Source organism: Carassius gibelio, chromosome A11 (genome assembly GCF_023724105.1).
Source record: "Carassius gibelio isolate Cgi1373 ecotype wild population from Czech Republic chromosome A11, carGib1.2-hapl.c, whole genome shotgun sequence".
NCBI lineage: Eukaryota > Metazoa > Chordata > Actinopteri > Cypriniformes > Cyprinidae > Carassius > Carassius gibelio.
The window spans coordinates 13,122,182-13,147,284 of record NC_068381.1 but is presented as its reverse complement, the minus strand read 5'-3'; the positions used below and the strand labels follow the sequence as shown (position 1 = coordinate 13,147,284).

General features: G+C 35.9%; 1 protein-coding gene across 13 annotated transcripts in view; it reads left to right on the top strand.

Moving 5' to 3' along the window:
- The window catches only part of LOC128022392 (calcium-dependent secretion activator 1-like), a 200,348-nt gene that overhangs the window by 101,419 nt on the left and 73,826 nt on the right, over nt 1-25,103 (top strand). For all 13 annotated transcript variants that reach the window (XM_052609906.1, XM_052609895.1, XM_052609894.1 and 10 more), the window contains exons 3-4: nt 19,108-19,221; nt 23,540-23,872. In XM_052609906.1, the coding sequence (XP_052465866.1) occupies nt 19,108-19,221; nt 23,540-23,872 (447 nt within the window). The remainder of the gene's footprint in view (nt 1-19,107; nt 19,222-23,539; nt 23,873-25,103) is intronic.

The following is a 25,103-nucleotide window of genomic DNA, read 5'->3' as shown; positions in this document are numbered from 1 at the left end:
AACATTTATGACTGTGTTCCAGGGGGCGCCATAGAGCCCCTGTGCCACGCCCGGGTCCCAGCCTCTGCAGGCTCCTAAAGGGCACAGATTCCAAAGTGTGCGCAAATTTTCAAGAGTTTTTGAGTATGTTAGGGACCCCAAAAGCCCCCACAACTTTGACCAAAAATATGAATAATAAACCCTAAATAGCCAACTTCCTGTTGGGCGGAGCCTATGACATGCAGTACGAAAGTTGTTTGGTTTAATGAGATCTACATGTGTACCGAGTTTCATGTGTCTACGTGCAAGTATGTATGATATATGGCCCTCAGTATTCCAGGGGGCGCTGTAGAGCCCCTGTGCCACGCCCGTGTATCAGTCTCTGCCCGACCCTAATGGCCGCAGGTTCCAATCTGTGTGCCAATTTTCAAGAGTTTTCGAGCATGTTAAGGACCCCAAAAGCCCCCGTAACGTTAGAAAAAAATAATAATAATAATAATAATAATAAAAAAATATAGCTGCAAGCAGCGATGGCGGGCTCAAGCCACCAGTGCCATCGCCACCCTGGTGGCATCAGGTAAACTGTGCCCAGCGGGCACATGCATTCACAATATCCCTCTGGCAGTGAGGTTTTAAAGGATATGGCTGTTAAAGGGTTAATCCGAATCATCTAGACTTTAAAATCACATTCACAGAACAATATATATATATATAACTTTAGTAACACTTTACAATAAGATTCCATTCATAAACATTATGTTAACATGAACAATGTTTATATAGCATTCATTCACGTCAGTTAATATTCCAAACGTAAACATTAAAACATTGTTTTATTGTGATTTTTTTCCAAGCATTTTTTACCAATTCCAAACCATATCAATCTTAATAACTACCATTATTTTTTATTTAATCATTTATGAGTGCTATACAATAGTCCAGGAAAGCTGGAAGAGAAAAACAGGTCAAGAAGAACTGACAAAAAGAATTGCAAAATAATTAGGAAATAATGTGAAGATTAATTTTTAGTCAATTCTGCAAGACAGACTTTCAGGAAAGGAGGTGGAATAAAAATGAGCTCTTAAATCTTAATCCTGGATTCTGGAAGATATACTCCTCAAACCATCGAACAAGAGGAGGTGGTGCTGGTCCTTCACGAGTCACTCTAATCTGTTCATAAAGGCTATATATAAAGCCTTAATATATAGTATTTCACAATACTTCATGGTATTCTAATTAAATCATTTTTTGGGATCTTAAGTCTCTCAGAGCCGGACACCGAGTAATTCTGGAGACTCCAGGAAAGTGGCAGTTCTGTAAAATGTTGGCGCTGGAGACTAAATGCTCCCTGATAGTTTCACACCTAATTCACTTAACACACACACAAACACACACACACACACACACACTACCCACAGTGACAGAGGGACAGAGTGACATCAGATGTATGATAGTTTTTTAATTTTCTATCATCCATATAATGTTGTATAGTCATGGAACTATGCATATTTCCTCAGAATGACTTGTCTGCTATGTGTACATTTTTTTGAAGTGTTTAGAAGCTGCACTTTAAAAAAATAAAAGACATTTACTGGTTACTTTTTTACTGTTATTTCAAAAAATCACCACGCAAAATCATTCAAGCTATCCAAAATTCATTCACACCTGTTCTGTAAGATAAATTCTTTAAACAGTGGTAAAAGAGGATGTGGTGCTGAACCTTCAAGAGTCACTCAAAACGTATCTGTCCATAAAGCTTATAAAGAATTATTCTTAATATACAGTTCACAATACTTCAGCTTGTTATTCTAATTAAGTGAGGGTCATTTTATCAGTAAAATACATAAAATACATATTATTTTTCTTTGAAAGATTTCTATAAATGATTTAAATCAATAATTATTTAAAAGTAATCCTATAGCTCCATCTGGTGGTCATTATTGGAACTAAGAATTGCAAGCTTGATTTATAAGTTATGATAGTTTTAATTTTATGCTGGCTCTTGAAAATGATAAAGCTATGAAACTTACTGTGCTTCCTTCAAATGATGACTTCTACGTATATAAAAAGTTATGAAGAGTTGGAATGAAAAATTTTAAAGATATAGTAAAATAACGATTGTATTTTTTATGTTACTTTAATAAATCGCTATGGCCACACCATTTAAGCTATCCTAAACCCATTCGCAATTTAACATCTTCAGTATATTAGCTTCATGTTAAAAAAGTTTGCTGTGAACTTGTGTCTTCTTGGAGGAGTATGAATTCATTTACAGGCTGATTTTATCATAAATCCACAATAAAATTTCTGAGTTCTGTATCAATCTGTGTTGTTGTTTGTTTTTTTTTGTTTTTTTTTATTTTTCATAGGAAGATAACTGACCCTTTACTCTCCTTTTTAATAAATGTGCTTATAACCCAAGAACAAGCTTTTTATAGCTGTATTTATAAACTGCTTACTATTGACTATTAATATTGGGACAAGGCTTTATAAAGCATGAACTGAATATTTACTGTTTGAGTTTGAAATTATTATTTGCAGCACAAATAAGGTTTTTTAGGATTTTTAAAAATCCCTAAAACTGTCAGAAAAGGATAAGGCCTATAAGATTTTATGTGAGTGGCTAAATTTATTTGTTTTTATAACTATAATGCATAAACTATGAAATTATACAAAATGTATAAAAATGTACAACAGTTATTCTTTTCCAATGTTTTTTATTTATTTATTTATTTAATTTTTTTTTATTTTATTTACATTTCAAAACATTTGCCTACTGCAATCATTCTAAACAGCTTGAATAAAACCTGTCAATATTTATTATAGACCACTGTAACTGTGTATAATCTAACAAACAAGTTTATTATGAAAATAAAAGTGTACACCAGATAAATTGGACGATAAAGAAATTGCTAACAATAGTATAATAGAGCATGTTTTAGGTTTTTAGGCGTTTAGATGCAGAAATGGACAAATCAAATGTAAAATAAAATGTAATTGATTTAATTAAATATAGATTAATTCTTGTTAGAGCAAAATAATAAATAAATAAATAAATAAATAAATAAATACGTACACACATTAAAAAAAGCAGCCAAGATGAATGAGTTTCATTTTTTATATGGATCAAAATTGAAGACAGAAGCAGCTGGTATATGCGGTCACTTAATATTAAAATCCAGTAGATCCATTTCAGATTTATTTCTCAACAGTTTATGTTCACGTGGCTGTTTTCGTTTATAGTCGCCAAGCTATTATGTATTTTGAAATAATCTTGTCCGTGATGTGTTCATTCGTACGACGAAAGGCAGAATCCTGCAGCTCGAGAGATATATGTTATTCTGCCAGTCGCGCTTTCAAATAGTCTTGCACACTTAAACGGGTCACAAACACCTGCATTTAGCTCTTGTAGTGTTACAATGGGTTTATTGTGTGCATTTGTGGTAATATTTTATTTAAAAAAGCTCTTAAACAAGAATAAATTCGTTTGTTTTGAGCTCGACACTGTACGCGCTGATCGGAGGCGGTGGTTTCAGATAGGCAGCCGCAAATAATTCATTTTCACACAAACAGTTCAAAAACATCTGAATTTAGCTCTTGGTGTGTTCTAATTGGTTGATTGTGTGATATCGCTGTAATAATTTATTTTTAAAAGCTTTAAAACAGGAATAAATTCGTTTTTTCTGAGCTCTTTACTCCAGACGCTCGTGATCACAGCGGTGATTCATCTCTCCTATTTCTCACGTATCTCTGGCCAGAAATAATTTATCCATGAGCCGTGACATGGTAATAATCATATATGTTGGTTTAGCTTGTCAGTGTGAATTAAATCCAAGTATTAATTTGTATTTTAACCGATTTAAAAGTGAAAATAAAAGAGAGTCTCCTCCCTTTTTTTTGCGGGAATTGCACCTGTAGGGGCGCTATTTCTCTCAGACAATGGTAGTCTAAGCACACACACTCAAACAGGGGGATAGAGTGAGATCAGATGTCTGACAGTTTTTTAATTTTCTGTTATCCATACAGTGTTGTAAAGTCATGAAACTATGCATATTTCCTCAGAATGACTTTTTTTCTGTATGAAAAAAGGTTTTGAAGTGTTTGGAATTTAAAAATGCAGGAAAATTAATAATTCCATTTTTACTGTCATTTAAAAAATCACCACCACTAAACCATCCAAGCTATCCAAAACCCATTCACAATTTAAGTTCCTCAATGTTTTTTCAACATGTAGACAAAGTTTGGTGTGTATAGTGTTACTCTCCTCTGAGCAGTATGCATTAATTCACAGCTAAATGTAAAAAAAATCCACATTCAAATCAAAATAGCCAACTTCCTGTTGGTCGTAGCTGATGACTGTGAATTAGAAAGTTGTCCGTCTTAAAAAGAACATTTTTTGTACTGAGTTTGGTGTTTGTAGCTAAAACTAACCCCCCCACTTTTGACAAAAGGTGGCGCTATAGAGTGCCTCTTCCACACCCTCTTATGAACTTTTGCCAGTGTCTAGCTGTCACTAATACTGATATGTGTTCTGAGTTTGATGAAATTCTAAGCATGTTATATGCCTCAAAATCACCTGAGAAGTATTCCAGTTTGACATGTTGCCACGGCAACAATATTTTTAGATATCAATATCCCCCCAGCAGATTTATATCGGCTGTGTTTTAACATTATTCTGATGAAGTTTGAAGCAAATCGAGTAAAAATAAGATGCTGAATTCCAAGCATATTGAAAATGACACACTTCCTGCTGCCAGTTGGTGGCGCTATAACTTTGACTCCTAATAGTCACATATATGTGATCGACATCATACAATGAATAATCTGATGAAGTTTGATTGAAATCAGGAAATGTATGTGGATGGTATTAGACACTTCCTGTTTCTCAATTCTCGCCATAATTTCAACGCCTCGCCACGAGCAAACCGTTCGAGATATCAAAAATCCCCTGGCAATTTTTCATCCCCAATGTCTTGAGATCATGTTGACCGAGTTTGGTGGTAAACGAGTAAAAAACCTATGACAAGTATATCAAATTCCAGAGCATGCGCTTTTTACATAACTCTAAATAGCTGACTTCCTGTTGGGCGGAGCCCAATGACATGCAATACGAAAATTGTTTGGCACAATGAGATCTATATGTGTACTGAGTTTCATATGAATATGTGCAAGTATGTGTGAGCTATACATCAACATTTATGACTGTGTTCCAGGGGGCGCCGTAGAGCCCCTGTGCCACGCCCGGGTCCCAGCCTCTGCAGGCTCCTAAAGGGCACAGATTCCAAAGTGTGTGCAAATTTTCAAGAGTTTTTGAGTATGTTAGGGACCCCAAAAGCCCCCACAACTTTGACCAAAAATATGAATAATAAACCCTAAATAGCCAACTTCCTGTTGGGCGGAGCCTATGACATGCAGTACGAAAGTTGTTTGGTTTAATGAGATCTACATGTGTACCGAGTTTCATGTGTCTACGTGCAAGTATGTGTGATATATGGCCCTCAGTATTCCAGGGGGCGCTGTAGAGCCCCTGTGCCACGCCCGTGTATCAGTCTCTGCCCGACCCTAATGGCCGCAGGTTCCAATCTGTGTGCCAATTTTCAAGAGTTTTCGAGCATGTTAAGGACCCCAAAAGCCCCCGTAACGTTAGAAAAAAATAATAATAATAATAATAATAAAAAATAATCCTAAGGAAAACAATAGGGCTCTCGCCCTCCAGGCTTGAGCCCTAATAATCCTAAGGAAAACAATAGGGCTCTCGCCCTCCAGGCTTGAGCCCTAATAAAAAACAAAGCAGATACAAGAGGGTCCTCGCACCTCGGTGCTCGGGCCCTAATTAAAGCTGCAAGCAGCGATGATCGGGCCCTCGCACCCGGGCTCACCGCCAGCAAGCGGCTTTAGTAAAAAAAGCGAACGGCGAGAAATATGCATTTAAAGTCGTAAATATAAGTGGAATATGTCAAAGTCATTTATATGTGCCAATCTTCTTTTTGCCAGCAGGTGGCGCTGTCATTATAATGGAATATTTTCCTTCAGATGTGTTCAGGCCAAGACTCTTATTAAAACATTTGAAGTTTGGGGAAGATCGAATATTTTATGCCTGAGTTACAACAACTTCTCTTCCTATGGCGAGACATCAATTTTGTCATGGCGCCATGGACACGACCTTTAACAAAAACTCAAGATAGACTGACCACGAAAAATACATTAATGTCAAAAAATTTCTAGGAGTAGTTTGTCGCAGTGTAAAATATGACACTTCCTGTTGCCAATAGGGGGCACTATATATCTTTGTTGTTCTGTCCTTTCATCTGCTCACTGCATTTGTTAACTGTGTCTTACAAGTGGTTTTTAAAAGTAAAAATTACTTCAATTTCAGTCTCTTTCAATATAAGTGTTTATATAAATGTTAATTAAAGCTTAGTTAAAATATTTTAATACATTATTAATAATATTTTTTTTATTACATTTTTATTTTTAAATTAGTTTATGTACTGTGAAAAAACATAAATAATAATATTTTTAATGATAGGAATAACTAACATAAAAAAGATTAATAAATTATCTGAAAAATAGATTGTTCATTGTTAGTTCATGTTAGTTAATGCATTAACTAATGTAAACCAAAGAGAGCTTATTCGCACTTTTCATGATCTATAACCATTTTTAAAAATACTTTTATTGATCTATAAACATTTCTGAAATTATTATATAAAACTATATTACCAGTAAAATTCATTAGCTTTTTAAAATACATATTGTTTTACTTTGAAAGATTTTTATAAATGATTTAAATGCTTTATAGACGTTTCTAAAACAATTATTTAAAAGTAATCCTATAGCTCCATCTGGTGGTGGCCATGATAGGTATTACACACTGCACGTTTGGTGTTGCTATCTGAACCAGTCCGAATGAAGCGTTCCTAAATGGAGCAGGAGAACAGGACAGACTGTGCATATGCCTATGCAAGGCCAGGTTCACAAGCTCTATCTGTAATGCATATTTTTTTTCAGAGCCCATGTTAATGGATCAGAGCATTCACACTGCACATGGTAAAAGATGTGAACAGAAAAGGTTAGAAGTAGAAAGGTGTGAAAAGAATGAATATCTAGCGCATGAGCATAGAGAGAGTTGTGAGTGCACAGGACACAGTTTGAGCAGAGGAAACGAGTTTTAAGTGCGCGCACGCTCTCCGAGCAAAAGCAGCATGTATCAGAGGACGCGTTTTTTGTCAAAGTAAAGGAAATGTGCATGCAAGCGGAGAGATTCATGCTCGCACATTATTTTAATGTGTTTTTGCGTAACAATAACATGCTCTCGCTACTGCGTCTGCACCACATACACATACTGTATACACTCTGCAAACAGTGAACCTGTATAATCTATAACAAATCTATTTCAACACCTGAAGCATCGCTACAATGAGCTCAATGACCAATGCATGACAAGAAGACATGCTTAAAAATTCAGCACTCCTGAATATGAGTATTTCACTTCCAGCCATCGAGGACAATTATATATATCATTCATAAATCATGAAATACCAGATCTATAGTATTTATTAAGATTGATGTGATTTGAAATTGGTAAAACGTACTTGGAAAAAAATGTCATCAGAATATCAACGTGCCTTATTATTATGTACTTTGTGAAAAAGCATTTTTAACAATTTTATTGATCTATAAGCATTTGTAAAATATGTTTGCCTGCATTACAGCTTAGTCTTTATCTGTGAGCTGAACTGTTTTACTGTTAAATCAGCAAGATTGTGTAAATTCAGGTCATGTCATGTCATGTCACAGAATGGCTGTCATAGGTCAGTATCAAATAAGTTTACAATTATTATCAGAATAAAAAAATATATACAAGTCATCGTGTATGTATTTTTAAAATCTTTTTTTATTTTGCAATTTACATAATTCTTAACCTAATTATATAAAATCATTTTGTCTGAGCCCTACAAATTGTACTAGGTTTTTTTGTCCCTAAAAATGATAGAAAATGATAGAGAGATTTCTTAAGCTGTAATGATGAAAAAATCAACAACACACAATTACAGTTTTTTTTTCTGGTGATTAAAGAGATGTTAACTCTCTCTCTCTCTCTCCCTATCTCTCTCTCTCTCTGTCAGGCAGGTCCTCAAGCACCCCCCCCCCCTCCCTTCCCTCACACAGAGAGAATGCCAGAGAGTGAGATCAGATGTCTGACAGTTTTATAATTTTATTTTAATCTTACAGTGTTGTAAAGTCGTGAAACTATGCATATTTCCTCAGAATCGCATGTTCTCTAAATGAAAAATGGTTTTGAAATGTTTGGAAGCTGCAATTTAAAAATACCAGACAATTAATGTTTCCCTTTTTACTGTTATTTCAAAAAATCACCACGGCAAAACCGTTCAAGCTATCCAAAATCCATTCGCAATTTAAGTTCCTCAATGTTTTTTCAACATGTAGACAAAGTTTGGTGTGTATAGTGCACTTCCCCTGTGAGGAGTATGCATTAATTCACAGCCGAATTTGCCAAAAATACATATTCAAATCAAAATAGCTGACTTCCTGTTGGTCGTAGCTGTGAATTAGAAAATTGTCCGTCTTGATAAGAACAATTTATGTACCAAGTTTGGTGTCTGTAGCTAAAACTAACCCCCCCACTTTTGACAAAAGGTGGCGCTATAGAGTGCCTCCATCACGTCCTTTAAAAGGTTATGCCATTGTCTAGATATCATTAATACTGATATGTGTTCTGAGTTTAATGTAAATCTGAGCTTGTTGTCTGCCTCAAAATCACCATTACAGAATATTCAAGTTTGACACGTTGCCATGGCAACACTATATTAGATATCAGTATACCCACAACAGATTTACATCAGCTGTATTTTGTCATTATTCTGATGAAGTTTGAAGCAAATCGAGTAAAAATAAGACGCTGAATTAAAAGAATTTTGAAAATGACACACTTCCTGCTGCCAGTTGGTGGCGCTGTAACTTTGACACCTTATAGTTACATATATGCGAGTAACATATTACAATGAACAAACCGATGAAGTTTGATGAAACTCAGGAAATGTATGCGGATGTTATTAGGCACTTCCTGTTTCAAATTTTGTGCCCTAATTTCAACGCCTCACCACGGGCGAACCATTCGAGATATCAAAAATCCCCTCGCAATTTTTCATCCTCAATGTCTTGAGATCATGTTCACCAAGTTTTGTGGCGAACGGCTGGAAAACCTCAGAGGAGTATTTCAAATTCCAGAGCATGCTTTTTTTAAACAGCCCTGAATAGCTGACTTCCTGTTGGGCGGAGCCTATGACATAGAGCGTGAAAGTTGTTCGGCTCAATGAGATCTATAAGTGTACTGAGTTTCATATAAATACATGCAAGTATGTGTGAGCTATGGTTCAGGATTTTCTGACGGTGTTCCAGGGGGCGCTGTAGAGCTCCTATGCCACGCCCGGGTTCCAGTCTCTGCGGCGACCTGATGGCCGCAGGTTCCAATGTGTATGCCAATTTTCAAGAGTTTTTGAGTATGTTAAGGCCCCCAAAAACCCCCGGAAGGTTAAAAAAAAAATAAAAATAATAAGAATAATCCTTAGGGGAACAATAGGGCCCTGCGCCCATTGGCTCGGGCCCTAATAATAAACAGAGCAGATACAATAGGGTCCTCACACCTTCGGTGCTCGGGCCCTAATAATAATAATAAACGAAGCAGATACAATAGGGTCCTCACACCTTCGGTGCTCGGGCCCTAAAAACAAAGCAGATACAAGAGGGTCCTCGCACCTCGGTGCTCGGGCCCTAATAATAACAAGAATAATCCTTAGAAGAACAATAGGGCTCTTCGCCCCTTCGGGCTTGAGCCCTAATAAACAGTGAAAATATAGTGCAATCAATTCGGACATTGCACAGTGCTCATTCAATAAATGCACCGCTAAACAGATGAGTTTTGAGTCTAGATTTAAATGTGACTATAGTGTTTTAACACATCTGATCTCTTCTGGAAGCTGATTGCAACTGCGGGCAGCATAGTACAGGTGCTGTAACGTTAATTTAAGCTATCCCATGACCGCAGTAACAGTTTGCTAACGTTATGTATTTGGTTAAAATTGGGTCAAGACTCGAAATGGTCTTTAAGTTTGGATAGTCATTTTCATGTTTATGCGAAAAAGGGTGACAGTTAAAGGGTTAATTTAGTGATAACAATGAATTAATAAAGCGGTCATTTGCCAGGTCAGGTGTTCATATATCTCTGAAAATATGCGATTTAAATGGTTGCAATTCAAGAATGCTTTGGAATATAGACTTACTGTATGGTTGGTCTTGTTTTAAAGAAGACATTTGCTAGGTTATTGTTGAAGTGAAATAAATTATGAAAATGAAACAGAAAAAAAGTTATATAAGTTTAAGTTTATTAAAATGTACAAATTAAAAAATATAATTATTTATATTCTATAATATATATATATATATATATATATATATATATATATATATATATATATATATATATATATATATATATATATTAAAAAATATATTTTACGCAAGAAAATGAAAGCGAAAAATCTGAACAAGTTGTGTTTCACATTTCAGAGACATGGGATGTCTGCTATAGAGATATTAAAAACAATAAACTACTATTTAATTCCCTCAACCGCTTTTGAAATGGTACCGGTATCATTAAATTCTATGACAGCTGTGTTGCGTTCAGTCCAAGATGGCGGAGCTGCAGCTCTGCGCATGGGTGCATTGGTTGCTATGGAACGTTCTATTGAGTTTCTGCTTAAGAATGACTGATGGGGAGCAGCTGTGACCGATCAGCCGGTGACGAGGATGTGCAGGTGCTTTCTGTTGGTTGCCAGGGCGACGCTGATTCCTCCGGGAATGCTTGTCACACTATATATATATATATATATATATATATATATATATATATATATATATATATATTTCTCTCTCTAATGGGGAAACAGGCTTCCATAGAGATGTGCTTTAGGAACGAGTTTTTAATAAATATGCTTTCAAACAACAACAAAAAAGCTTTGTATTACAATCCAATCACTTTTAACACCCAGTCACAATATCAGGTAATAAAACATTGATTGCGCACAATTTGTCAATATATTTTACTCACAATAGTTTTTGAATATAATTTATAAAACAGATAGTTTAGATAGCGATTGGTTAAGCTGTCTTCGAAAGGCATTGTAAATTACTCTATAAACCTGTGACCACCATAGATATGTATAGATGCCCCATTCAACTGCTCCAGGCACGTAGATGCGGCCGCCATCTTGGAATGGTCAACTTGACGTCATTCATCATACTGTAGTTTCTCACAGAACCATTGAGCTGTTCTGTGCAGGATTGTGGCATCTTTTGAATATTCAGTGATTACTATGGTAATTGGCGTCAAGTTCACCATTACGAAATGGCGAACGGCTTACATATAGCGGCCCATAGAAACAGTCACTTATGAGGCATCTACGCATTGTGATGACATTCCATCAGTATTACTGTGCCACTGTAGGTGCGTTCCATTCGACTGAAAGAGGACTGCGAAGTGGACTTCACAGGGTATTCCACCATCTTAAGTAAGATTCCATTCCGAAGTGAGCGAACATGTTCATAAGGCACTGCGAACGGAATAGGTAATAAGGGACCATCGATACATCAATTCACAGGAAGTGGAGAGGGGAAATCACCCAACTGTCGTTGCACACCGCATCACTAGTCAGAATTAATGATAAAGCAGAGCCGTTAGAGTTTTTAAAGGCTCTTCAATAGAGGGGTTGCAATAAATGTTGTTATTATACAAATAAGAGTATTTATGAATGGTTATGGCGGTTACATTTGCAGATTGTATTGTATAAATGAGTGAAACTGAGTAAAACCAGGAAGAAAGAGCTGAGGCTCTGTAAAAAAAATTTATTTCACTTTTTTACTTCAGGAGAGTTAATTTTGGGGCTGCGTGTAGGAAAGAAAGCTCAAGAGATGAGACCACAATTGACAGTCTAAACCTATACATTTTGACTAAATTTATTTTATATTAATTTATATTATATATGTATTTAAATTTGAAATAAATAATATTTATGTTATATTATAATATGTAAGACTCCATCATTGCCTTCCTTTGATGACATTGGAGGGCGTTCCAATTGAGCGGAGCAGTGAGCACTGCGTAGGGACCCTGTCAATCGGAACGCGCCTTTTTTCTCTGTGTTGCTTGGCAACCATTCTTCTACTAGAATTACTGCACCAAAGAAATTGTTTAAAAATTAATTTAGTAAATTTTGATTTAGTGAGTAGTCTAAGCACATACTGTTTTATAAAAGCCATGAACCCTGTGAAGCAGTAGTGTAGCCAGAAAAGAGACTCTGGGTGTGCATTTGAAAATCTGGGTGTGCCACATTTATTGTCAGATTAGGCCTACTGTGCAAAATTATGGGATAGTATTTTTGTCGCACTGCTTCCGTCCAACCATACTCCTAGTGATAATTCGCAGCACGTGTCAAAATTGTTAAATGTAGTAATTTTCTTCCAAATACTATAATTTTGAACTTCTGGTACGATACATGGACATTTCCAATCTGGCAACACTGTTGATGTTGAGCCTGGGGAGGGAGAAACATCCTCATCAGGTGTGTAACGTTGGGCCTTGTGTCTGGCTGTCCATCAAGCCGAGGTTTTTGCTAAAAAAATAAAGAAAGGAGCTCTGCAACATATTGCTAGCTAGCAATGTGCAATCAAAAATGATCTGTTTATATCATAGACTGCTGGGGTCACAGTCAGCTGCTGTTTGCTGATTGGTTGGCAGTCCAAATGTCGGCAGATATATTTTACCAAAAATAATTTTAAATGTAAATTACATTTTTAGCATTATTGCACCATATATTGGATTCTTATTTCTGTGCCCCTGAGAGTATGATTTAGAATGTTCAGTGGCATCACAGACAGAACTGCTAGATTCAAACAGCTTTCGTGCGTTGCTGCACTGAGCCAGAGATGCGCTCAGCGCTTGTCATATATCACAATTAATGTAGTGCAGTGTTTTCAACCACATAATGTTTATTTTAGGTTTCATACATTTAAATATACATAATCACTAGTAAAACAATACATTGGTAGTTTGTAAAATACACACTGATGTAAATGGAAGCAGCAAAAACTATCTAATCAAATGTAATTTGTAAAATGTTTTATTCATATATCAGACACACATAGCAGAACAATAAAGTTTGATTTATTCTTCGTCCAGTTCAACAGCCACTTACTTTAATGTATTTCGGGAGAAACTGGGGAATTGAAGTGCTGTGCGTTAAACCTGGCTGACAGGACTCTGAACTGCAGCGCTCATCTCGTTATAGATCAAGATAATTTATTAAGGGTTTTAAACGAAGAATCGGAATATCAGATACTTGACATGGTAAGCAAGTTTGTGTATATATTTTAATAAAAAATGAAAAACTAAATAAACGAATACCGATACATTTATTAGTGTCTGCGGTGTGTCACGTGACAATCATGACGCGTCGCCATGGAAACAAGGGATCAGTTAAAATATTTGTAACTAGGGGTGCTCCGATCACGATCAGCAGATCGTTAATGCGCATCTCGTCAGTAAAGCCGGTTCTCTAATCAGCGGTTAATTCCATCAGGTGCGTGATTTCACATAGAGCAGCTGTTACTACACAGAGCCGTTGTTAAATGAGAAGATGCGCATAAACGATCGGCCGATCGTGATCGGAGCACCCCTATTTGTAACTTAAGTGTGAAAGGCTTGATTTAAAATATGTATATATTTTCTAAGTAAACAACAATAGCCCAAGTTTAGTAAACATTTTTTTTGAGACTATAAAAAATAATTCTGCATATATGTTTAGGTGTGCCACCTGCCACTCTGGGTGGCACTAGCACACCCTGGCACACCCGTGGCTACGCCACTGCTGTGAAGCCTTAATTTACAGTGAATTTACTCTGCTCCACATCACGTCTCTAACAACGGCCCATAGTTGTTCTAAATTCACTCTATTTTATTGTAGGTTTTTGTGTAATATCTCTGTAATTTTCCAAAATGTAATAATTTGCTCTGTTTTTGAAACAAATGTCCTTTTTGTGTGAACAGCATCTTTCGGTTCCTTCCCTCTAACAGTCTTGCCACTCTAGTAAAAAAAATCAAGTCCAACAATTTTTTTTTTCTCATTGAATATTCAGTTTTACTTGAAAACGTGTATTATTAGTGAAGTAAAATGGGTTGTGAATGACATATCGTGTTGACTTCAAACAACAATGACAGCATTTGAAGTAAAAATGTGTTGATCTGTTAAGATTTACTAAAGCACTCAAATAATTAATTGCAGTATCTAAACCAACAAGTGGTTTGCTTTCAACAGTACTGAACCATTTGAAGTAGCTGCTTCACACTTGCTGATTGATCTTTATCCAGTATATTTTAGATCATATTATATGTTCTTTAAAATGTTTCGCTGTCTGCACAGCTATACATATTTGAAATTATATCATTTTGAAGCCCCCTCTACAGTAACTCAAACAATACATTCTTGCATTCTGACTGAGTGACATTTGGAAAGCCTTTCTTCTACCCCACGAGCTCTCTCTCTCTCTCTCTCTCTCTCTATCGCTTCTGTTCATTATTGTCTCCATCTCTCTCACTGGTAAACAGAGCTAAAAAAAAGCCATGGACATGGGATGTTGACTCTCACTGTCGAACAAAACCAGATGCAACGCTCTGTTGAGCGTGAAGGGAAGCAGAGACACTGCTCTGTGAAAAACAGCCCTCTGTGGAGGAGCGTTTCCAGCATCCACACTAGAAAAGTCATATCAAGGACTGGCACTTGAATGAGAGGATGCACTGTAAAGATCAACAGTTTATACAGACCATGTTGAAAAACTCTCCTAAATAGATGAGGATGCGATTTAAATGTGTAAACCTCACTCTTATTTGAGTGCAGGGCTTAGGTCAGCTCTAATGAAGTCAACAGGAGTCTGTTTTAACCTCTAGCTTAGTGATTTTTTTTTCATCCCTAGTACATGAACTTTTTCTAGTTGTCTGTTCAATCATAGAAGCTTATCTTCTCCCTCCCCCATATGTCCCAACCCCCAATCCAGTGGAGGAAAGCACTGGGGATGCAAGTAATGTTTTAACAGACTAATACAACCCAAGAGTTTCACATAACAGCGGATGAACAGAGAAAGGGAAGTGTCTGAACGGAGGGCGTGAGAGTCATTAGCTCTATTTATTGCAGTCTGGGCGCTCCAGCTGCACCAGCCTGTGCCAGCAGCAGTAAAATAGCCATAACTCGAAGTTTAACAATATGATAGTTTAATCTTTACAGGGCGGAAATTAGCCATTTCCAAATAATTAAAGAAGAGGAAATGACTGACAGGAAGGAATGAGGGATTGTGGAGCAGAGGTGAATGATTCATTAAAGGTTTCCAATTAAATTCTTCTCAATCATTAATTCCAACAACATTAGTCGACATGAGTCTCCAGTGACAGGCTGTTTGTTTATTACACTACACACCTTTGATCTTCAACACTGATATGATTTTCAAGACGTCATGCTTGCTATGCCAGCTGTGGTGTTGAAAACAAATTGCATTAGATCAACAGATTTAATGCTATCTGTTATATATATTTTAGGAACAGCAGAGTGATGCACATGCACATTGGCTCAATCAGCCTGAAATATATATTTTTTGTATTAATTTAGCTTAAGAAATGTAAGATATTTAGCATAAATGTATGATATCATTCAGCAGTTTATGAGATTTTGCTATTTCTAATACTTGGCCCAAAATAGCTGCTTGAGTGCTAAGATGGCCATCAAGTGAATTGACTTTAAAGGGACTTTAGTGTGACTAAATCTGAATTTAAAGGGATAATTTACCCAAAAATGAAACCCGTTTGACTTCAGATGATTTAGCAATGTCAAAATTGCATACTACTCTGTTTCTGTTATAGTGCATAATATATGCTAGTAAATAAAAAAAAAAACTGCTTGTTTACATAGCAGTTGTGGCCTAATGCAGTCGTGGCCTAATGGTTAGAGAGTCGAACTTGTAACCCGAAGGCTGCGGGTTTGAGTCTCAGCAGGGATTGTATTTGGGGGGAAGTGAATGTACAACACTCTCTTTCATCCTCAATACCATGACTTAAGTGAGACCCTTGAGCAAGGCACCAAACCCCCAACTGCTTCCCAGGCGGCGCAGCAATATGGCTGCCCACTGTTCCGGATATGTGTTTACGGTGTGTGTTAACTACTATGTGTGTGCACTTGGATGGGTTAAATGCAGAGCACAAATTCTGAGTATGGGTCACCATACTTGGTCACACTTCACTTCACTTTCACTATATGTTAGCTAAATTCAGAATAGCATACAACCATTTTGTCTTGGCTAGACATATTAGTACCTAAAGTGTACATATTAGTTTACTTTTTGACTGCCCCAGTGATAGCTTTGTACCTTTTTTCTGTGAGAGTAAATCTTGTACGTTTTTTCTCATATTATTTCTGCTATATGGCATAAATAAGAGTCATATTCTAGAGTGCTATTGTAAATTAAGCCAACGTATATTTATACAAGTAGCATACAGTGTATGGCAGAAAAAAAAGAGAATTAGCATATTAGCATACTATTAGTGTACATACTGTATACTTAGGCTAGTATATCCTACTAATACATAAACTTCAGCTGTATTTGGAATAGTATGCTGGGATTCTACTCTTTATTATGCAGCATATGGCACAAATAGCAGGAGTAACATGCTAGTTTATTAACATCCAGTTAGTATACACAGAATACTTTCAGCTGAATTTGGAATAGTATGTTGCATACTACTCTTATTGCCATACATGGCACAGATAGTAGGAGTAATAGGTTAGTATGCTATCGTTCATGAGGTTAGCAGTGTAGGAGCCTCAACACTGGCACACATTGTCATGGTGACATAGAGAGAACATTACGATGAGTGTTTAGAAGATACACTTTAATTGCTCTACATCAACCTATCTACTCTAATCACTCCTGCGGTTACCACGGGAGTAATGGAGATAATGCAGCTGCCTCTCATTGTTATGAGGTCATACTGTTGGATAACCTGAGAGGGGATAATGGGGTAAGGGGTGTGTTCATGTATACTCAGTGACCATGGCAACACAATCGATGAGGAGGAACACCTGGGATTTTAAAAGGATACCCAGCATTCACATAAGCACAAACAAACACATAAACACTGATCTCCATGCTGAAAACAGGGACCATATGGTTTGAGACCCTGGAGGTGGGCACACTAACATATCAAAGGCCTGCTGCTGTTTACCAGTCAGATGTGACAAACAAAAGAAAACTGACTAAATGCAGCATATCACTGAATTAAATCAATGGCAAAATTAAAAGGAAATCATGTTTACCTTGAACCTCTGATTAGCAGTTCACAGTGTGCACGTGTTTGTATTTTAGAAAGACCAAGAACATGAGCAAGAAACTTCAAGCAAGCCATTGCATAGCATCTTTCAAAGACAATAAAAAAATGTTGATGTGCATTATATATATATATATATATATATATATATATATATATATATATATATATATATATATATATATATATATATATATTAAAAAAAATGTTATTTAATGATTAATATTATATATTATTTTCTGGGTGCCACTTACATCAAGGTAACCTGGCCAACTGCCAAACTAACCTTTGTTACAAAGGACTAAGCGATGAGTCACCTATGGCTATTGTCAATATGTTATTTTTGTTATATTATAAATAATTCGCATTTATTTCATCAACAAGGTGGATTCAATAATCCATAGTCAATAATCCATTAATCCATCCATCCATCCATCCATATACTGTATAAATATCAATTCCCTGACTCTGTCATGAGACAAGACATTCGGTCTCCTCTCAGCCTCTTAAAAAATTGTGTGTTGTAAATATTAGTGATGGGAAGAACACCTTAGTGTTGCAAATGGAACATGAATACCGGCCAAGCAGAACATAATAAGATATTTGATCATTATGATTATCATCAATGATAATTAAGGAAATAAGACAAGGCTTAACTGTTATAAAATCAAACTTCCAAACATAAAATGCATTGTTTCAAAGCCATATGAGCAAAACTCATTAGTGTCTGCAGCACTCTGTGGGCAATCAGTGTAATCTGGATGCTTGTTTCATATTTCTTCCGAATCGAGTCTCTATCCAGATGGATGAGAAGTGTTTCAAGATGGACAGTGTCTCTCATTTTCAGTAGTCTAAATGTTTTATGTGGCCTCTTGGCTGAAATATGATCTGTTTTTGCAATTTGAAATTAGCAAGAGGTCTAATATTTAGTGGGGAAAAGTCTGTTGCTATTATGTGAATTAGCAAGGATTTTTATTATTTATTTATTTTTGTGGTTCAAAGGCCACATTCACCTCTTCATCAAAAGTCGATTATAACATTAAGTGAAATTCAGACCAATCTCAGGTCAAAGTACAATGAAAACTTACTCCAGGTTCTACTGAATGAGACAAAATGAACATTTACAGAGTAATTCTGGAGCTGGATTCACGAAACAATCTTAAAAATAAAATAAAAATAAAATTCTTAACTGTTATTATCTTACTTTAAAAAGTTAAGAATACCTGTATATTGTTATCCCAAAAATATGATTGTTCTTAAGATAAAAAAAACAAGAATAATTCACATTCTTGAAAGTAATATTCTTTAAAATCATTGCAAATAACTTCTTAATTCACATTACGGCAACCTCCAAATATTCGTACAGTATATCAACAAAGATAAGCAAGCATGTTAATCAGCAAGTGTTTAGTTAAACCTGCAAAACATGCAGATAACCGTATGCTGTTTTCTTCTTAAGAAAAACATTCTTACAAACTTTCAAATTTTCTTTTTTTGTGAATCCAGCACCTGGTCACCAAATAATTACATTGCCACATCCATCATTTACTCATATGAATGAAGATGTTCCAAGCTAGAACAGATGATGTTAACATCTGGATTTTTTTTTTTTTTATGTCACATGAATTGAAAATGCAATAATATATTTACATTTCGATCTTCTTGATGTTTTCTCTTCTCAGATCAGCAAGCAACACCTTCAGACAGTTAAAGATCGTTTCCAGGCCTTCCTGAGTGGAGATACTCAGATTGTAGCCGATGAAGCCTTCATCAATGCTGTCCAAAGTTACTACGAGGTTAGGCTCTTTTTTATTTATCGGTGCAAAAAGTCTGGACTTGCACTTGCAATGGATCTCAGACTAGCTCATCATGGCATAGAACGCAAAACATAATTTCTTTCAAAAAATAAAAATCTTACTGATCCTTGATGAACACCATGTTTATGTTGATATTAAATACACTGTTTAAATGTCTTTCTGTTTGATATAAAAGGACAAGGACCTTTTTTAATGAAACAGAGTGCTGGTGCAGACAGATTAATTCTTATCCACAAGAGAAATTGAACTAAAACTAGAATTCTCCAGTACATTCAGTCTGATATTTGCAGCAATATAAGGTGATTTTCATAATTTAAAAGTAATCTTTCACGCATAAATAAATATAAAACGAAGATCAGCGCAGACAAAGGCTGCGGACAGCACACCTGTCCAAAGTTTTGTTGTTATACTGTCTGTATACAAAACAAAAAAAGTAGACCCTTTACTGATTCGATTGATGTATTGTTCTTATCTGTATGATCAAAACTGAAAGTGTAATTTAAATTTTTTTCGGGTTATCAGGAGAAAATGCCTCATAACGCGTATACGGGTTATTAGATTCCAAAGGGTTAAGCTACATTATGCTTTTGCAAATAAAAGTACTTTTGAATGCTCAGCTAGGTACCATTACTTAACTTTTGGGGACATTGTCTCTCCCATTAATATAATGCAGTGTAAAGTGGATTGTTTAGAAATGTTAAGCTGTTTGTTTTATGCTGATTTGATGAACACTGAACAGAGTAATCCATGTCTGTGCATATATTAAATAAGCCGCGTTTCCACCGCAGGAACTTTACCCAGGAACTAGGGACTTTGGCCTGGTACTTGGTGTGTTTCCACCGCAGGAACCAGGAACTAAATAAAGTTCCGGGTAAAAAAAATGCCCCTCAGAAAGTCCCTGCTGGTGAGGTAGTACTTTTTTAAAGTTCAGGAACTTTCGGGGGCGGGACTTTGGCGCTAAACATTCTGATTGGTTGAGTTCAACCACCATTTATTAGGATCAACATTTTCAAATATTACTGTTATTGTGTCATGAAATGTAATTTTAAAAGTATTTCAGGCGAGAATGTAGTTGTTTAAAACTCAAATCTGTGGTTTATTTATAAAGACAGCGCCTATTTAAAAAATGTGTTTCACCGATCTCAGAGACGGTGAGCTCCACTCGATCAGCGGGAGCTCAGTCCTCATGTATCCGCAGAGAGCAGCCTCAACTCAGCTAGACCTTCTGATATGTGCCGCTGGCTCTGATGTGTCTTTAGTGGTTAAACATAAAATATAATTCAGCTGCGGGGTAAATCTAACAGGTTTTCTTTGGTCTGTATTCAATTTATCTATATGTTAAAATGAAAATAAAAAGGCAAATTTATATAATATTTTGTTTCATTGTAATGGCTGCATATCTCTGAACTAAGTACATTTCTGCAGCTGTTATTATGCTTAAATGAAAACCAAAGGAGGCAGTGGTATTTGATATCCTATTTCGTTTTATTGTAAATATACAGTAGGGAAAATTGCAGCCAAGACGAGCTGACTGAAGTTATCAAGTATAATATATATATATATATATATATATATATATATATATATATATATATATATATATATATTTATATATATAATTACGCTGCTGTTTATAGATTTACCAGACTTGCGTAGTTGCAGACATCACACTCCCCAGTCGAATGCACAAAGTCTGAACTAACTACCGATGATGCATGTCCAAAATCAGCATACTTTTTTTATTATTTTTTTATCAGCGGTACTTTGTATTGAGAAACGCGCGCGGACCTACGTCACCAGTCATTTGCGTAATCTTCCCGGTACTTTACACCGCAGTGGAAACGGAGAAAGCAACAGGTCTGGGGGGAAAAAGTTCCTGGGAAAAAACGTTCCTGGTAAAAATGTTCCGGGTAATTTTGGTGGAAACGCTGCAATACATAAGGACACAGTTGCAGTCAATCTGTTAAATGTTTGAAGTGACTTCAGCTTAACACGATATGCAAATTTGATATGCAAATTATATGCAAATGTATCTCCCTCTAAAAAAGAACAGCAAGAACCAAATAGAGTTGTTGCGAAATTGTATACATGACATTAAATCATGGTTATCTTTAAATTTTTTAAAACTAAATGAAGAGAAAACTGAAGTCGTCTGGTTCGGAGTTCCAAATAATCTTAATGATCTGGGTGATTTAGCACCCTTTTGTAAGCCATTAGTCCGGAATTTAGGTGTTCTTTTCGACAGTGATCTCAGGTTTGAGAGACAAGTTTATTCTGTTGTTAAGTCTTGTTTCTATCATTTGAGATTAATAGCGAAAGTGAAACCATTTCTGTCCACTCGTGATCTCGAAAAACTCATTCATGCATTTATATTTACAAGACTAGATTACTGCAATGCGGTTTACGTCGGCATAAATAAGTCACTGATTAAACGCTTACAACTTGTTCAAAATGCCACTGCGAGACTTTTGACGAGTACTCGTAAGCGAGACCATATTACCCCAGTATTGGGTTCATAAATCACTGCATGGTATGGCTCCATTGTACCTGGCAAATCTTATTGAGAAATATGCACCAAAATGGTCCTTGAGGTCAGCTGACCAGCTGGTTTTAACGACTCCAAGAACAAAGCGGAGAAGTGGAGATCAAGCTTTTGTAGCGATAGCTCCTAAACTCTGGAATGACCTACCCCTTTCTATTAGATTGGAACGTACATTTACGTTTTTAAACATAAGCTTGAAGAATACCTTCTAGCTCTAGCATTAAATGGGGTATAGTAGTTGCTTTGTAGGTTATCAAACTGAGGGGTTTAATTCATTATTTATATGTGGTGTAAATGATGTATGTTTTTATGATTGCTTATGTGTTTGTACAGCACTTTGTTCAATGACAAGTTGTGTAAAAGTGCTTAATAAATAAAGGAAAGGAAGGAAGGAAGGAACATGTTGAAGGTACTATGTCCTTGCAAAGGATTTTGTGAAACCTTCCTCTCTTATAAATATGTAAGCTCAAAGTGACATATTTTAATCGTATTTAAGATGATATATTATCTTTTATGACCTAGAAAAGGTGAAGTGGGAATAACCTGCCACACAGGCTTGGGTTTTGGGTGAAAAGGAGATTGCTCTCAGAAGGGGGGGTACAGTAATTTATTGAGGTGAAACTAATAGGTGAAATGCCTTTGTATTCAGTCAAAGCTAAAGTCAGGTTTTCAATTCAATTAAAACCTGATACTCTTATTTAATATGTGCTGGATGTTCCCTCTCTGTCAACTCATCTCACCTGCTTATCCAGGCATGATAAGGGAATGGTGTCCACTGGAGAGAGATACAGTAGGCCGAGATCAAAATATGAGAGGTGAATTGTGAGAAAATACAGAAAATAAAAAAAGAGTGAAAGAACAGATTCTTAAATAAATATAACCTTAAACCCTACTGCAGATTGTCAGAAAGATTGTGCACTGCCAGATTCGTACCCATTTTTGTCTGGTTATGAATCAGGACTGTGCACTTTATGACACAGGGAAAATCTTGTCTAATAGGACAAAGTATTTTTCAAGTGTCTTGATAGCCATTTAACAAGTTGGCTGACCTGTGGCCAATGTTTTTTAAACCAGAAAAATTGCTTGAAATTGATAGAAGCAGCCTTGGCCTTGATTCTCTGAGCTCATCCCTTCCTCTGATATAATATAATATAATATAATATCTGTTTTTCAGCTTTCTGTTTACTGAAACATTTTAAATCCTACTTGAAATGTGTATACTTATAAACAATTACCATGGTATAAAGTGTATTATAATGCTCAAATGTTTGTTGGTCAGTAAATGGAAAAAGTAAAATTAATTCATAATTTAACAATTATCCTATCAAAAATAACACTTTTTTTGACTAAAGACATTTATAATTTTAGACTTTATTTATATTGCACTAATGAGTTGTGGACACTGACTTGCCTGAGGTAAATATATATAGGCGTTTATATAGCAATCAAAACAGCATTTATAGTTTGAATTGCCTGGATAAATTGTACATAATTTGAAAAACGAGACTTTGTATTTTATCAAAAGTTAAAATGTATTAAACCGGAAGTTTCCAATAAAGTTCTGCTCATGCAGTGTTTAAAACAATGTTTGTTCAATACACATGCATAACGAAAGACCCATATACCTTTCTTTAGACATTAATACGTTTCCTGTTACACCACTATTATATGTATAAAACTGCATTTTCGATCAAATGAATACAATCTTACTAAGAATACATTTGTTACTGCAACAAACTTTTTCTTTGATCATAGGTGTTCCTTAAAAGCGACCGTGTGTCTCGTATGGTCCAAAGCGGTGGCTGCTCCGCCAGTGACTCCCGTGAGGTCTTCAAGAAGCACATCGAGAAACGTGTCCGCAGCCTGCCAGAGATTGATGGTTTGAGCAAGGAGACGGTCCTGAGCTCGTGGATCGCCAAGTTCGATACCATCTACAGGGGAGAGGAAGACCCACGCAAACACCAGCAGCGCATGACAGCCAGCGCTGCCTCCGAGCTCATTCTCAGCAAGGACCAGCTGTATGAGATGTTTCAACAGATTCTTGGCATTAAGAAGTTCGAGCACCAGCTACTGTATAATGCTTGTCAGGTAAGGAGGGGACATTTATGCAAGTCTATTCAGTGTGAGAGAAGCACTTGTGTCTTCTACAAGACGAGGAAAATGTAGAGATATATGTGATTATCTGAGTCCGGTTTTGGCTCAGTAATCAGATTTTTGCCATGCTTTTCTTTTTTTTGGAGGAAAATGACTAAACCCAAAGAGCTCTGTAAGAGTTGGCTTGAGGAGGTGTGAGTTTGCAAATCATGCGTAAAGAAGTCACACTCTGTCTACACAGTATGGATCATTTCAAAATACTCTACAGAATAATATAAAATGAGAAGGTGGTGTCATCCTAGGCTCTATGGGTTGTGGTCATTTCCTGTTTGTGTTAAAACCAGCAATGTGCGAGTTTGTAGAAAAGCTTTTTACACTGACAGTAGGATGTGGATAGTGAATCGTTGACTTCAGGCAACAAGAAATGGCATAGAAAGAATGAATGAAGAGAATAGTGGAGTACAGAATTGGCTGTAAATAAAAGAAGGCCAATAGACAGAAAGAGAGAAACAAATAAAGGAAATCAGAGCAGTGCTCGACAGTCACATTTATAGAGTCAGTATAATCAGAAACTCTGCTCCAAAACCCAGTGAGTTGCCCATGGAGGCAGTATTTTAAGAACATTCCAAAAGGTAAGTAAGATGAGTAATAAATGTTGTTATTTTGAACTTTCTGTTCATCAAATAAAAATACAAATATGTGTTTGACTATAATGTACAGGCATGTTTTAGTGCCAAAAAGCACATCTGAGTACAATTAATTTCTACTTAACTGTAATTGAAATATTTTAATAAAGGGGCTCACTATAGCTTTCTTGCCCATACAGCTTCTCAAAACTCCCAAATGCTTGCTCTCCAGCACTGCATACTCATGGATGAGACATGCAGATAGTTATAAAAATGTGAAAAAGGTTGGAAGTCAACAGTAGACATAAATGCCAGAACATACAGGTGCATCTCAATAAATTAGAATGTTTATTTATTTCAGTAATTCAACTCAAATTGTGAAATTAATGTATTAAATAAATGCAATGCACACAGACTGAAGTAGTTTAAGTCTTTGTTTCTTTTAATTGTGATGATTTTGGCTCACGTTTAACAAAAACCCACCAATTCACTCTCAACAAATTAGAATTCTTCATAAGAACAAAAAAAAAGAAAAGAAAAACATAAATAAATAAATAAAAAATTGTGTGAATTGTTGGCCTTTCTGGAAAGTGTCAATA